Below are 15611 nucleotides of genomic sequence, written 5' to 3'. Positions count from 1 at the left end.
TACCACAATATTAATTAGGTGAATATATTTTGCCGTTGCGAACTTGCGGTTGCCGTTGCCGTTGTATTTCCCAAACTCACAAATGTGTGGGTGAAAGAAAGCTCTCCAATTGGCACAGTTCCAGTCCATAAATCTGAAGATATAAAATTAAATGAAGAAACGTTGAAAAAAATATTGAATCGTGAGAATTCGAAAGAATTAGCCTTTCTCACGATGACGAATGTGCCGCCATTTTTGAGTTACATTTTTTAAATGGTGAGCTCAAGACTTGTCAGGCGGCTGTCTTTAATTTTAGGCTTAATTTATTGTTCAAATGGTCTATTGACCCTTAAACATTTCTACTATTGTTTAAATGCATTGAAATTGAAAGTACCCCCAAAATGGCGGATATTCGTCATCGTGAGAAAGGCTAATTTGATTGCCAAATCTCAGATGGTTTTGTACAGACACCATGCACGTGGGGACTGAATCTAAGTCTACCATGTATACCCCTTCTTTGATGCAAATGTATGCAGATCAACATGATCCAGCAGTTTTTATTTTTTAACATAATCTTTCAGCTCATAGAGACCAATCAAAAAGGACCTATATCGTAGAAACGAAAAATGAAAAGCGGCAGACACTGTGTCTGTGGCATTTCTACACATTCTTCACTACTTCAGGCAAGCCCTGGGTATTTCCTGATATACTTATTAGTTAACTATTCTTTTTTTAACCGTATTGAACCGTATTGAAAAAAAATCATAATTTATTATAAATCTTAAAAAACAAGCACATAATAAAAAGATGCAGGACTTTTATCCAGCAACAGCTTGACAAACTAGTCACAACGACGGGATGTAGCCTTGGGCAACAGACATGCACAGAAAAGCAGCTGAAAAAGGCATGATACTGTCCTTCAAACCAAAGTTCAAAAAGCATTACAGGTTCTTATTTATTTTACTGCTTATACTCATTTTCTTTAGCAAAATATTTTCTACACTAAACAGGGATTTAAACCAATCACCTCATGCAAGAATCGGCACTATCCAGCCACATCACCAGGCTTCGAGTTCAAGGAGCGAGGTCGTTAACATTGTTGTTAATGGAAATACCATAACTTTTGTCAAACAAGGAAACGCAATTATTCTCTTGGACAGATGGGGATTTATTTTGAATGTTTATAACTTTTACCATAGACAATCCAAAAGACATTGGATTGTCTTTTGGATTGTCTATAGACCTATTCGAAAAAGAGCAAGACGCCTGCTTCGAGTTACGCGAAAAACGAGGCTAGTCTGGTTTTCTCTGCCGAATTTAAAGTCATTTGTTTATTTCTCAATTTTTCGCTGTACCTGTTGCAACTGCACAAAAACAAAGTTTTTCCAGTCAAATTTAGAAATATAAAAATGATTTTGAAATTTGACAGCAAAAAAACTGACTAGCCTCGCTCTCGCGTAACTCGTAACAGGCCTCTTGCTCTTTTTGGAATAGGTCTATGCTTTCACTAAAACTGTGAAAATATGTAAACTGCTCAATGCAGCAGCAAAACGGGTGATGTATAACTGATGTTTATACTTCACTTCTATCACGGTATATGTCTTCTAAAAATAGAAACATCGGCTTTCCACTCATTTGAATCATTTCATATTAAAATCATAAGCTTAGCCTTAGGTCTGGCTAGCTCATGCAGGTTAAATATACAGTGCTTCGTTTGAAATGCCGAGGGGTTGTCGCATGCATGTATTTCTTGTATATTATAGTATATGAATTCTTCTAAACTTCATATCTTACCTTCAGTGAAGACTCTTGGGAATTTTGAGGGGAGGTAGAGAACAATCAGAAAAATTTCGTCTTCCAATCGACCGGCGTTGCTAAGCGCCTGCTTGAATGTAGTTGCCGTGTTCAAAAAATGTGACAACAGTTACTAATGCCTGCCCTTTAAAGTAGAAATGGGCCCGGAGATCGATTTCTGTCGTAAAACTGATCACAGGGACATTTTTTCGGCCGAAATTTGTTTCCATTTTTTCATGTTATGGTGAAATAATAATCACGCAATAATAATCACGACTATATGCGTCTATCAATATTTATGTAAAAAATCGGGGAAAATCTTTTAAAAGCTCGAATTGGAAGCTAGAGACCTATAGAAGTTTTAAACCTGTTTTTGCCTATTATTTCAAATATTCAGTTTTTATTTCTCTCCGGTAAAATTTGTCTTATGGTTGTACAATGTTTTTAAAGGTCATCCGACCGAAACAGCAATGAGTTTTGAACGTCGAAATTCGAATTCTCTTGATTGGCTGCCGTACGACGTTTCGAAATTTAAGAATCAAACATTGCAAATTACGAAATCGATTGTTTATAATTTGCTTAAATTTGTTCCCCATGCATTGTTTATCATACAAAAAGGCCTTAAACTTCGAAACTTTCTAAAAATCCATGCATGCATGGAATTGCAATTGGACGTAATTGCTGTCGTTTTTTTACTATCATTTTTCGACACACAATTTTTCCTCATCAGTTACAGTTTTGACGCTCGTTTTTAACCAATCCAAAGGATTCTTATATCCCATTTGTGCTGAATTTACATTTAAACTTAGGTTAAACTGTTTTACTGGCCTTATTTAACTGACCTGCTTTGAACAGTACAGTAGCGAAGGTTTAACGAACCCAGGGTTATAAGGATTTTAACCTAGGTTTAGCACTAACCCGGGTTATATTTAGCCTGCTTTTGATGAGCCCTAGGAGTTTAGTACGGTGACAGAATATTAAGCAACAAACGACAGATTGTATTTAATAGATTTTACTGGGTGAAAATTTAATAGCAAATGCCCGCTCTGACAGACAGCTAGAGTTATATACTAATTATATCATGCATTCATGATGATAATGAAAGAACATAATTATTGTTAATGTTAATGACGCCTACTCAAAATATCCACCATGATCTCTTACACAGCTTAAGGCTAGTTTCCACTCAGGAAAAATCTCCTTTGGATCGGAACGGACAGGAGAATTTCCTTTGTCGGTGAGTTCTCAGGCGGCGTTTATACAAAGGAAACTCTCCTGTCCTGTCCGATCCAAAGGAGGATTTTCCTGAGTGGAAACTAGCCTTTAGTCCTATACATGTGTTAACCCTGAATTTGTTCATATGTTTAGTGTAAGAACAGACTGACTGGTGGCGTCTTATTGAGACGCGTATAAAAACTATGAATACTATTGTATACAATAAATTACAAATCCTTTAAAAACTAAGCTAAATCAAAAGTTATGAACCAGTAAGCCATTAGGCCACGTTGTGCTTATTTACCAATGCATATGGCTTTGGAGAATTACGTTTAATTTTGAAAGAATTATGACATATAATTATTATGGCAAAGCGAAGCATTATACCAGCATTTTTTCATTTGATTATATAGTCGTCCACGCATACTTCATCGAAATTAAAAAAAAAAAGATAAATTTTATAGCATATTGCTCCGTTGCCACTTGATTGAAAATCAATTTGGATATCAGACAATATAATACCCGATTTGTTATCTTTATTCGCCTTAACGACGAGAGGTTAAAGCCGCGAGTCAGCCTCTTGTTTAGTTTCATATATCCGCATTACCAGAAATTTGCGACATGATAATTTGCATGTATACTAATTTGCATTTAACTTTCAGCATAATGGCCTTCAACTTTCACTATAAAATACATATAGTAAATATACAAAACCTAAAAATGCCGTTGACCTAGATCTTGCCCACTGTTTGCCGACCTCTGGATCAATAGAACAGCCGTTTCCCAACGTTTTAATGATCGAATTACTTTCCTTAGGTATTTCTACGTTCGGCCAAATGATTGTGAACAAATGTGTATTATAGCCTTCGTATTGTTCAAGTTCCAGACAAGACTGATAATATTTTTTAAAGTGATTGCAGTAAAAATCCGAGCCGTATAGAAAAGTTTATACACAAATACGAAAGAGAATATCTTAAACAATTTTTTTGGGTACATTATACGTCAATTCATCAACTACCTGAATCGAAATATTCGAATCAATGTGAGCGATTTTATAAGTTCGTGGACAGGACACGGACAAAACTTTGAGCAATATATTTTTAAATTTGGCCGAATGCAGAAATGCCCAAGCTAAAAAATCCTGTCACCAAAACGTTTCTAAACAGCTGCTCTACCGATCTAGAGGTCGGCAAACAGTGGGCAAGGTCTAGGGCAAGGGCATTTTTAAGTTTTGTCTATTTACTATATGTATTTTATAGTAAAAGTTGAAGGCCATTATACTGAAAGTTAAATGCAAATTAGTATACATGCAAATTATCATGTCGCAAATTTCTGGTAATGGCATTCATGCAATAAGATTACATCGCTATACGATGAGATTACATCGCTAAGATTACATCGTTACATAAGATTAAACCGCTATACAAACCGATATAATAATTAATGGTCTGGAAACTCGGTGAAAGTTTCTTACTTCCGTTTTTTGTTATATTGCGTTGTACGTTCAGTCTTTGAGGAAGGTCGAGAAAATAGAAAGTGTTATTTTCCGGTTTATTTTTTTCTGGCAAGGCACACACGGTATGCGACTTTGTTACTGAAATCTGGATATCCACGATACAAGTATACTTGTTGAAATGGCAAAATTTTCAAACATAACTCGTACTGTTAAACTTATAGGTTATAGAACCATCATTGTTATATATAGGTGCTGTGTATTTTAAATGTGATTGGTTCATTCGTAGTCACATGACTTTAAATAAATGCAATGTTTCCCGCCAGGGAAACAAGTGAATTAAAAATTGTTGCCCGCATATTGTCATAACACAGTTTTTTGAAATGAAATTGTCGTGTAACATGTATGTTTTTGTTCCTATATAACAAAACACTTAATGTTTGCTACACCTCGGGAAATAGTGGATGAGCTTTGTTTTCCCTCGAGTCTCAGACTCTTGGGAAAACAAAACTCACTATTTCCCTCGGGAGCATACATTAAGTGTATAATATTGCTCGGCCATGCATGCACATTTAAAAAATGTTTACATGTAAAGAATTTAAAGAACGATTTCCAACTACATATATACAAAAGTATTGCTAAAAAAATGGTCCACTTCAGTTTGTTTCTGCTGCAAATAACGAAATGCTCCTGGTAAAGCAGTTTTGGTCGAAACGTAGGTGCGTTCAAACAATGCATGCATATATGTATTAATTTTTATTGATATAATAAAGGAAATTAATATCGAAGAGTTGGTTCTCGCTTGGTCACCCAGGCCGGGTATTTGGCGCGGGGGCATTTTTCCCTGGGCCTTAATATATATGACTTGTCTTAGGGAATAACCTCCCTTCAGGGGATGGTCTTGTTGTTGTTGCTTTTAGTTTAGCTTCTCTAGGTTCAGTTGGTCCCGTAGAAGTCTCCTGGGGTATGTATCTAGTTATATACTACGTGTGCATCCTATGTGTTGTATGTTGTTTTGCTTTCTTTCCACGGTTTCACTTTTGTGATTCCGTGTGACAGTGTGATCACGGGATGGAGAGAGTACCGTTTAGGTTCCATATATTGGTGGAGGTAGGCGTGATTGGAAATGACAGTAAAGAATATTTAATGAAGCTTAGCATGTTCGCATCGCCAACTTCGTTCGCTTTCCGAGCTCGTTTGCTTCGCCAAGATCGTTCGCTTCGCCGTGTTACCATCTTCATCCCTACCGATCCGCCGCGGGCAAAACTAGCTATGTTACTATAATCACAGTGTGGTTTATTCTTAGCCTTGCCCAGCCTTGTTCGGTCTTTTTGAGAATATTAATGTTTTACTGCTCTATTGTATGGTTCTCTATAATTTATGCATTCCCCTTACTTTCGTGCATGAAAACTCAAAAAGAAATAAAGCTAACTTGATAAAATTTTCATACCAGTTTAATAACACGGGTGGAACGTTGAGGAGTTGTAATTTGCGCATTAGAATGTTATGGTCAATTCGATCAAACGCTTTGGAAAAATCAATAAAGCAGGATCGAATAATGGTATTAGGTGTTTCCAGGGCCGAAAGCCAATGGTGGATTAGGTGCACGAGGGCGTGAGTCGTTGAGGACTTTTTCACACAGCCAAACTGGAGGGGATCAATGAATGGCATAACAATGGGTGCAAGCCAGTTGAACACGAAAGACTCAAGGATCTTGCTCAGTACTGCCGTGAGGGATATAGGTCTAAGGTCCGTATCAATAGATTTCGGTGTAGGGATCTTGCTTAAGGGGAGAACATCCGCGCATTTCCACAGATCAGGTACACGACCTTCTCTAATGGAAGAGTTAAACATGGAGCATACAGGGTAGCTAATATTTGCGGCACATGTTTTCAGGATCCAATTGGGGATCTCATCAGGTCCTACAGACTTACGATCGTTAACACCTGCCAATGCAAGTTCAACAGCATCACGCGTAATGACTATCTATCAGGAACATTGGAACGGGTACTGGAGTGAAATTTAAATGCGGTATATCAGCAGCAGTACTGCAGAAGGATTCATTAATGACGGTGGCAAGTTCAAAGTCTCTCAAGACGTGCCGTTTATGGCTAGACTATTAAACGAGGGGGTTGGACATTCCTAACAACTGCTTGATACCGTCCCACCACGTTTTAGGATTGCTCTGGTTCATGTGATTGATTTTGTCGTTATAGAATCTTCGACGTGCACTTTTACAGAGTTTTATCACTTTATTGCGATAAACATGAAATTTGAGAAGGTCATTATTCAACCAAGCTTGTTGACGTTTCTTAATGGATTCTTTAATAGCGGGAGTAATCCATGGTTTATCGTTGGGATGGAGTACAGTACGCATGGGAATACATGAATTCAAAGCACCATGAACCACAGACTGGGACAAATCCAGTTGATCGTCACATAAATTTCGCCTCATGAGCGGTGTCCAATTGACCGAGTCCAGGCAGGATATCAAATTTCGTTTGTTGGAAACACGATAATCACGCTTTTGGAGTCGTGTGGTGGGTAGGCTTGGAGCATGTGGTGAAGTGGGTTGAAGTAATATGCTAGAATGATCAGATTGGCCAATAGGTGGCAGGATGGTAGCATCGTAGTAAGCCGATAAAGTTGAAAATGCTTGATCAAGGATATTACTTCCCCTGGTAGGCTTGGTGACCAGAGTTTTCAATCTAAAGGAATTGCACAGATTTCCTGGCTTAAATTCGTTAAAATCTCCGAGAACCAGGACAGCGGAATTAGGATAGTTGGCCAGTGAGAAATCTAAGCATTTGAAGATATGCGTTCGAAGCGCGTGGTCATCGCTTTGGGGGGGGGGTGATAAACTGTTCCCAGGATAATGGAGTTTATTCCTCGGGGTAATCGATCCATTTTGATTAAAAACCATTGACTCTCAATTTCAGGATCGCCTAAGTCAGTTAATTCGGTAAAATTAAGGTTTGAGTTAAAATAGGAACAAAGACCACCACCGCGCTGGTTATTCATTCTATCACGTCGGCAAGATACATAACCAGGAATACGTATAGACTCATTAGTTATTTGTGGATTTAACCATGTTTCAGTAATTACGGCAACGTCACACAGTTCGATAGAAATTGATGCAGAAACTTCGTCTAACTTGTTGACCATCGACCTAACATTACTAAACCAAATCTTGGGAAAGCGTGGGATCGTAACAGGAGTCTTCAATGGGATTAATAATCTAAAATTGGGAACCCAGATGCGCTCCCGCCGTTTGTTTTTTCTGTAAGTAATCCTAGTAGGTATTCTCATCTCTGCTGGCTGATATTGTTCCGTGTTACTCGATGAACATAGTGGAGGTATTCCTTCCACGACTTCATTTGTTCTATGGGGTCTATTTGAAGACTCGAGTTGAACTTTATCAGGGGCTTTATAAGCGTTGGCGGCTGCCAGAAATGGACCCTTGTTGGATTCCGAGGCGGCCTTGGACGGTAGTTTCTCCTTGGACGGTGGTTTTCCTGGACGCTTTTAATAAAAAATTTTGATCACGATTTCTGACTAGGTGTCGATGGGTTATAGGGGGGTGATTTGCGTCTTGAATTCCAGGTATAGAGCTGCAGTGCCTGGGTCTTGCAGGGAAAGGCTTCTTGCACAATTCGCTTTCGCAGTCTTGCTTTTGATGGAATGCTTTGTGTTGTTTAGCACGGTAATGATGAACCTGTTGCGTTAGAGAGTCATTTGCATTTTGTTGATTTCCATTTAGATTATCTAGATTTGGACTAAGACACCGGTGGCTTTTATTTGCATTTGGGAGATGACCGGCAGTTGGATCTTTTAGTTGGATCTTTCTGACTAGATGTCGATCAGTTATAGAGGGGAGATTTGAGTCTTGAATTCTAGGTATAGAGCCACAACGCCTAGGTCTTGCAGGGAAAGGCATCTTGCGCAATTCGCTTTCGCAATCGTGTTTTTGGAGGAATGCTTTGTGTTGTTTGGCGCGGTAATGATAAACCTGTTGTCTTAGTGAATCATTTGCATCTAGTTGATTTGCATTTAGTTGATCAAGATTTGGACTAAGACAATGGTGGCTTTTATTTCCATTAGGGAGATTACCTGCAGTTGGATCATTTTGTTCGACATCAGTAACAATGATGACTGAATCATTAGCAGCTGTTAAGCCTCTCGTTATACGGTTATGGTTTTGATATTCAAGCACTGATTCATGACCCAGACCATTGGGTAGTTTACTTTGCCATTAACTGAGGCTAATCCGACAGGACTTAAATCTGTATTGTTCTCTATGTTCGCTGTTCCCTTTAGATATGATTTAATTAACAAAATCTCATCTTTGAGACGGTTTACCTCGTGCTCTAAAGCACTGTTCTTTGCCTTTTCTCCCTCAAGATCAATATGTAGGCAAGCTACTTCTTTAGACAGTTTAGATACTATGATTGATGGGGGATCACCACGGGAATCGTTTAGGGCCTGCATTGAGTCGACCTTGCTATTCAGAATTTCAATCTCCAACATTATATTTTCTAAATACTCACAGTTGTTATCATGATGGTCAATACTTTTGAAAGCATTTTCCGGCATATCTTTAGTTGGCGTCAATAGGTAGATCAAACAGGCTTTTGCTGTTTCTCCAACTGTTCCTTTGAAAGTTAAGGTATTTAACTTTCCGGGATACCATGTCATAGATAGATCTGTGCTATGGGCATCAAAACACTTTGAAACGCCTCCTGACCGCCGCCACTTGCCTTGTTGACCGAAGGCATTCGCCACAAAATCTTGCAAGGATTCGTAGCTATCCTGCCATTTAATTCGCTTACCATCGTAAGAAATGCTATCCGATGTTATATACTTATTTATATTGAGGAAATCAAAGGCGTCAATGAGATTTTTATTTGTAGACTCGGAGCTATGAACACTGTGTCCATCCGCCATGACGTTATATGATTTTTTGATCTTGGTGACTATGGTGATAGAAGATTATTACAGGTCGTTTAACTAAGAGCAACTTGGCTTGCAATATGGCATGGAAAGCATGAAAAGATTTTTATATTTTTAAAAACAAAAAGAAAAAAAATGTACAGGACCTCGTTAAAGATCTTATGCAGCTTGTGGCTATAGGTAGGAAATGTTTGTCTAGCAAGTTTAGGAAGTTGCATCCAACATTGGTCCTCATATTCTTACTGAAAGGAGCTAGGGTTAAACCAAATCATGTTGCGTTGCCTCCTGCCCGGTGCCTTAGTGCGTTTTGGCAAATAGGTGCTGCATCATTAAAATATTGCTCTTCAGACTAGAGTGATGATATGCGTTAATTATTTGCTGCGGGTAACTGTTTAATGACGCATGGCGGGTGGTTGGAATGTTTGTTGATATATATCGGATCGCCATTGCATGGGCTTCCTATAAGGTATATACTTTCAGTCTTTCCGGCGGAAAGATCGAGTGTTACGTCTAAAATGGTTGATCTAATAATATTTCCGAGAGTGTAATGGACGATTTTTGATAAGCAATACTTTTATATCTGATCTATTTTTATGGTATTGAGCTCTCTCTAGTAATTCGTAAACCGAACGACACCTTAATATTTGCCCATAAAAATCGGCCGACAAAAATCGTACAACAAAAATGTTAGACAGTAGAGGGATAGACAATAGATGCAGGTAGACAATATAGGAATGACATGTCTGTCAATGGTACTGTCACCTGTACTAAACCAAACTTCTTTGAATTCACGTAGGTGTTTTGTGCTCGATCTAGTCTCAAATATTGATGGCATCAATTTTGGAATAGATATGGATAAAAATTTTTGAGGACGCGAATTTCCGGGCCACGTGTTTATTTACTATACGTATGAGCGAAAAAAGGGAAAATCTAGTCTATTATATAGCCCAAGGTACTTAATTGAATCATTGTGATCTCAGTAGCAATCCACACGGACAGGTCCATATTTATCATAAATGCAGCTCGGGAAAGAATTATTCCATCCATTATGACTGCAATCCCAGATGAATGATTCATCACCAGAGCATTGAACATTCGAGAAAATTGCAGGACTACCACTTCTTTTACCATAGAAATCCAAGGTTCTGATCACAGTCCCTCCAGAGAAACCCAGCTGACGACAGACGACGTTGGCTGCGGTGTTTTTCAAATGTGCATATCCGTTACCGCCAATATGGATCATACCACAAACCGTTCCCCAGCCAAGTCTGGGATGATATATTTCTATTCTTCCACTCATATTGTTGCTCGAACCATTCAACCTGATTTGTAGATCAGAGTAGGCTGTAATTGAGACAATTACACATGTAAGAAAGAATTCGGTGTGGTATATATAACAGGTAGCTTAAACTCGATTTGCCTGCGCTTGCAGACAAGATTACTAGCTTTTATTATCATATAAGCCATTATTATGATCATAATGATCCCACTCATACGATCTCATTCAGCGTTATCAACGTCAGGATCATTGCTTCGATTCCACATAGAAAAGCGGTATATTCCATGAACGTAGGCGGTAGGCCGTTTTTGTGACATCGCTCGACATTTCAAGACAAATTGAGCCTAATAACATGCTGGGATAACAATTACAACGTGATTGAATAATTATGAACATACTGATACCGACTGAACGCGGTTGTTATGTTGTATTAACAAACTAACAGAGAATAACGCATCCTTTGGGAAAGGGGGTACCACGTCTCCAAACATGCTTGCATCTTATTTACCAAGGGACACATGAGAAACGACTCTTCGCGTTAATAAAGTTAAAGTTAGTGAGCATGAGTTTGTGATCGTTTCATAAAAAAGTTATATAGACTATGTGCACACGGTAACGTTTTCGAGCGTTTTCATTTTCGTTTTCATGCCAAAACGGATTCAAACACCGTCAATAGAAGTTGAAACTAATTTAACATATTGAGTATATTTTTTTTGCATCGTCTGGACAAGGCGTCAAAGTGATAAACTAGATAAAAACGATTTTGAAAACACTCGAAAACGACGCTCGTGTGCACATAGCCATAGTAATGCTTTCGGTACTTCGTTTGGTGAAATTTATATTTAGTGGGCACTATATCTGATCAGCAGTTCGAATGATGCGCCAAGGCTGTTTCATGGCCTCTATTGCCCGCAAGGATGCATATTACTCAGTGCATGTGCACCCAGGTGATGAAAATACCTAAAACTTTGTTGGAAAGGGGAACTATACAAATACACGTGCATGATCCCCTTATGGTTTTGCATGCTGCCCTAGGAAGTTCTAATGAACCAATTTTCCCGAGCATTTGTGGCATGCTGATTTCACTGATTTGCATATATACTAATTTGCATTTAACATTTAAATAACATAATTAGCCTTTCTCACGATGACGAATATGCCGCCATTTTTGGGGTACTTATTCTCAAAACCGCAAGCGTGAGACCTCATAACGGCCAATGGTCTGTTGATTCTAAAAAAAATTGCTTTTCATGTTGTTATAACTTTTAAAACCCGTTTGAAAAAATTGAAAGTACCCCAAAACGTCATCGTGCGAAAGGCTAATTGCCTTCAACTTTTAACAAAAAATCTTAAAATATACTGATATAGTAAAAGTGCAAAACTTAAAACAATCGTTGCCCTGGACATTGCCCACTGTTTTACGACCTCGGGATATATAGAACAACCATATTGCAGAAATAAAATGTTACCTAATCCCGACATATATAAAGGTATGTTGCACTTGAATAATTTAATGCAAAATGAAGAAAACCACTTGCCACTCAAAACAATGTCGATCATTAGTAAAATATATGACTGCGCACGAAGGAGGACTGGAGTGTCCTGCAGTTCCAATAGTCTATTTGCTTTTTGCATAAAAAAATAACTTCGTCGAAAACTCTTGACAAGTCAACCTTAGTGTAGATATCACACCCACCACACGCCCCTAATATGTGTTCCATTTGTGTACGCAAATTTGTGTTATATATACACACTTTTGTGTTAACTACACGGTGTATAAAAAATTACCCCTATTGAAATAACCATTTTGTTGGAATTTGAATGCATGATTAACGTATTGATGTACAAATGGCATAGTAATTTGGTTGAGGCACTTAAATTAAGCGCACCGCTTTCAATTTTGCCCATCCGTGGGTTTAGCATAATAATGAGTTCAAATTTTAGCAAAATGCTTGATTTCATACACCATGTAAAACGATAATTGGGGGAGAGGTGTTTATTCATATATTCAGTTCTGCCCGACGGATTTCTATTGTAGCTACATGGTGATAACTCATGCGTTTTTTGGTAAATATTTATCAATAACATTTATACAAAAAGATTTATCGGTATTTTGTGGTTTGGTTAAAGAAGAGCGATTTGGCAACAATTTGCTCAATTTGTCTAATTAAGAACATCGTATGATTTTTTTATGAATATTTAAAGCGTTTCGTATTTTGCATCTCTAAAATTCACCTGGCTGGAATACCCCTGTCTGGATTTTAGGCTGGATCCGCGCCTGGAAAAACATTCTGGCAGTTCTCTCAGCAGACTCGAAAATGTGCTTATTAGCTGTATATCAAGAAAATGCATGGAGAAGGCGTGCCATTTTTTCATGAATTCAATTTTTCAAGATTTTTATCGTTCCTCGAAAAACTAGCTGGACGTATATTTTTCGAATCAGGCTTTGTAAAAGGTGTTTTAGAAGATTGTATGCGATATTCAAAATGCTTGATTCAAGTGCTTTCCAGTGATTTATCAATGTCTTCGCTAGAACGCACAAGAATATCTGACATATGGTTAAATAATATTCTACTTAATACTGCACTTACTAATACATTCAGTATCATTTGAGGGAATGTCTTCAGCGCATCCACATTTGCAAGAACCTGCCGTGTTGACGCACTTTTCTGGATTTAGTTGACAGCCACAATATGGATGCGATTGGCATTCATTAATATCTAAAAGAACAATTTTAGAATATCATTTATAGTATTCAAGACTATAAACATAGGATTTATGCGGCGATTTGGTCTGAAAAAACCTTGGGGAAAGTAAAGTAAAGTAAAAGGTCCCTGCTTCCAAAACCACGTTATGACTCAATAACCTTTTCACGCAGAAGGCCACTGTGGAAGTTTTGTTTGCAGTACAGTATATTCAGGAAAGGGACACAATGCGGCCTTGAGGCCAAGTTACTAGGGAGTTTACGATCTACGACACTGACGCTGTTAGGTCTGATTATACTGCCAGGACTTTAAAGTGCCTATATCACTTGTGGGATCTTTACGTATTTGAAAAGAGCTTGAAATGTTAACTTTTAAGTTCTATTACCATTTTTTATATAGTTAAATAGTTTCGGAAGTATTTACATCTAAACACAGCGATTTTCTATTTTATTGAAAAAAAAGTCCGTGGTGTTAAAGGGACTGTGACTCAGGAACGAGTTGCAAACATGCCATCTTTTGTAATGTAAACATACAGAGTTTCTCGTGATATATAGATTGCACTCTTCAAAAAAAATGCTGGAACATTGCGTCGATGTTGTCAATCAATTCATCTTCGACGGCATAAGAGGGTTCGCCTTCTGCTGTTTCTTTTGACGCCATTTCAACACATTCATCTTCAATTTCATAATCAGGGCAATCGTAGGAGCCTTCGCCGTCAAAAGGATTCGATTCTGAGCTTGACATAACGTGTTTTCTTACAATATCTTCGTTTATTGGAAAACCGAAGTAAAAATACAATAGATTTATAAAAATACAATAGAGTCCCAGGCCCCGGAGGACGACGGAAATTTTTGCAAATCGCTGTTTAGATGTAAATATTTCCGAAACGATTTAACTATATCAAAAATGGTAATAGAACTTATAAGTTAACTTTTCAAGCTCTTTTTAGTTCCGTAAAGATTCTACAGGTGATATAGGCACTTTAAAATACCAACGGGATCACAATTTATGTAATACCTATTGTCTCGCGTGTCATGCGTGTAAACGCCCTGCTGCATACAGTCATGTTCTTAACGCACAAACTCTTTCCGTAGAAAACAATCTCATGCAGTATAATTTATTTTGTTCTTCATATAAATTCAGTGTGGCTCTGTGGATTCGCGTAGCGCTTTTTAAGGGTTAATCACCATGTGCCGCCGGTAAAGACAATGTACAAAAATGGCGGACAGTTACTTCAAAGTTACTAGTGTCCAGCAGTCTCCAATGCGGGCTCACGAAAAAAACTTCAGCACTTTATCCTAGCACTTTACCTAGTATCATAATACCTTTTCGTTTGGTGTAAAAGCTAGTTTCCACTCAGGAAAAATCTCCTTTGGATCGGAACGGACAGAAAAATTTCCTTTGTCCGTGAGTTCTCAGGCGGCGTTTATACAAAAGAAACTTACCTGTCCTGTCCTGTCCAGGCTGTCCTGTCCTGTCCTTTCCTGTCCTGTCCTGTCCTGTCCTGTCCTGTCCAAAAGAGAATTTTCCTGAGTGAAGACTAGCCTTAACACTGGGTGCAATCCACAATTATCTATTTTTTTAGCATTCTTTTTACCAATAATACATGATTAAAGTAGAAGTCCAGTCCGTATGTAAATAAGCGGTTTGTTTACATGTTGAACTTCTATACTTCTTAAAATACAATCCCTGTGTTAATATCTAATACTGTATTTAAGTTCGCTACGCTTCCAAATGAACGTATATTTGAGTTTATGTGCAGAAAAATTGTACAGAAAGGGCCCTCCATTGTTATGAGCAGAACGATAAAAAAAATTTAAATTGGGACGTTCATGGAATCTGTATGAATTTGGACTTAAAATTTAAAGCTCAATTAATGCGTATTTTTAGCCAGATGAAGTATGATGAACACAAAATTATGGATGTAGTAACAGAACTTATTATTATACTGTATAGGATCTACGTAATTACCAATAAAATTTTGGCTGTGACTGGCTTTATCAGCCTCCATTTTGACAGAAAAATTCAAAACACAAAAAAGAACAGAAGCGGTGAGCATCACTACAAATGTTGATATGATAGAAGATTCACGAAAAACCAATTACACGGAAATACATACCAACACATGACGTTCTGTTCACCGCGGAGAAACCTTTTTTACAAGTACAGCTGTATGAACCTGGAGAGTTATTGCAGGAGGCAGTAGATGCCGGGTTACACACGGATGACAAACATT

The 15611-nt window shown here is 37.9% G+C and overlaps 1 protein-coding gene across 1 annotated transcript; it reads right to left on the bottom strand.

Moving 5' to 3' along the window:
• Window positions 1-10337: 10337 nt before the first annotated feature.
• On the bottom strand, window positions 10338-15598 carry LOC114543362 (scavenger receptor cysteine-rich type 1 protein M160-like). Its single transcript, XM_028562378.1, has 4 exons — window positions 15495-15598; window positions 14821-14879; window positions 13262-13390; window positions 10338-10735 (listed from the first exon to the last, which is right to left on the bottom strand). The coding sequence occupies exons 1-4, from the start codon at window positions 15500-15502 to the stop codon at window positions 10368-10370; spliced, it is 564 nt and encodes a 187-aa protein (XP_028418179.1). The 5' UTR covers window positions 15503-15598; the 3' UTR covers window positions 10338-10367.
• Between the last annotated feature and the right edge of the window lie 13 nt (window positions 15599-15611).

The sequence above is a fragment of the Dendronephthya gigantea genome, unplaced genomic scaffold, assembly GCF_004324835.1.
Source record: "Dendronephthya gigantea isolate DGI-Jeju-01 unplaced genomic scaffold, DenGig_1.0 000443F, whole genome shotgun sequence".
Lineage (NCBI taxonomy): Eukaryota > Metazoa > Cnidaria > Anthozoa > Malacalcyonacea > Nephtheidae > Dendronephthya > Dendronephthya gigantea.
This window is presented reverse-complemented; position numbering and strand designations above follow the sequence as displayed.

Excerpts from the sequence above, each read along its gene's own strand:
- LOC114543362 (XM_028562378.1), bottom strand. Across the intron at positions 13,391-14,820 it reads GCCTGGACAGGACAGGACAG|ATATTAATGAATGCCAATCG; the intron begins GTAAGTTTCTTT and ends TTGTTCTTTTAG. Across the intron at positions 10,736-13,261 it reads AAATGATACTGAATGTATTA|CCTACTCTGATCTACAAATC; the intron begins GTAAGTGCAGTA and ends TCTCAATTACAG.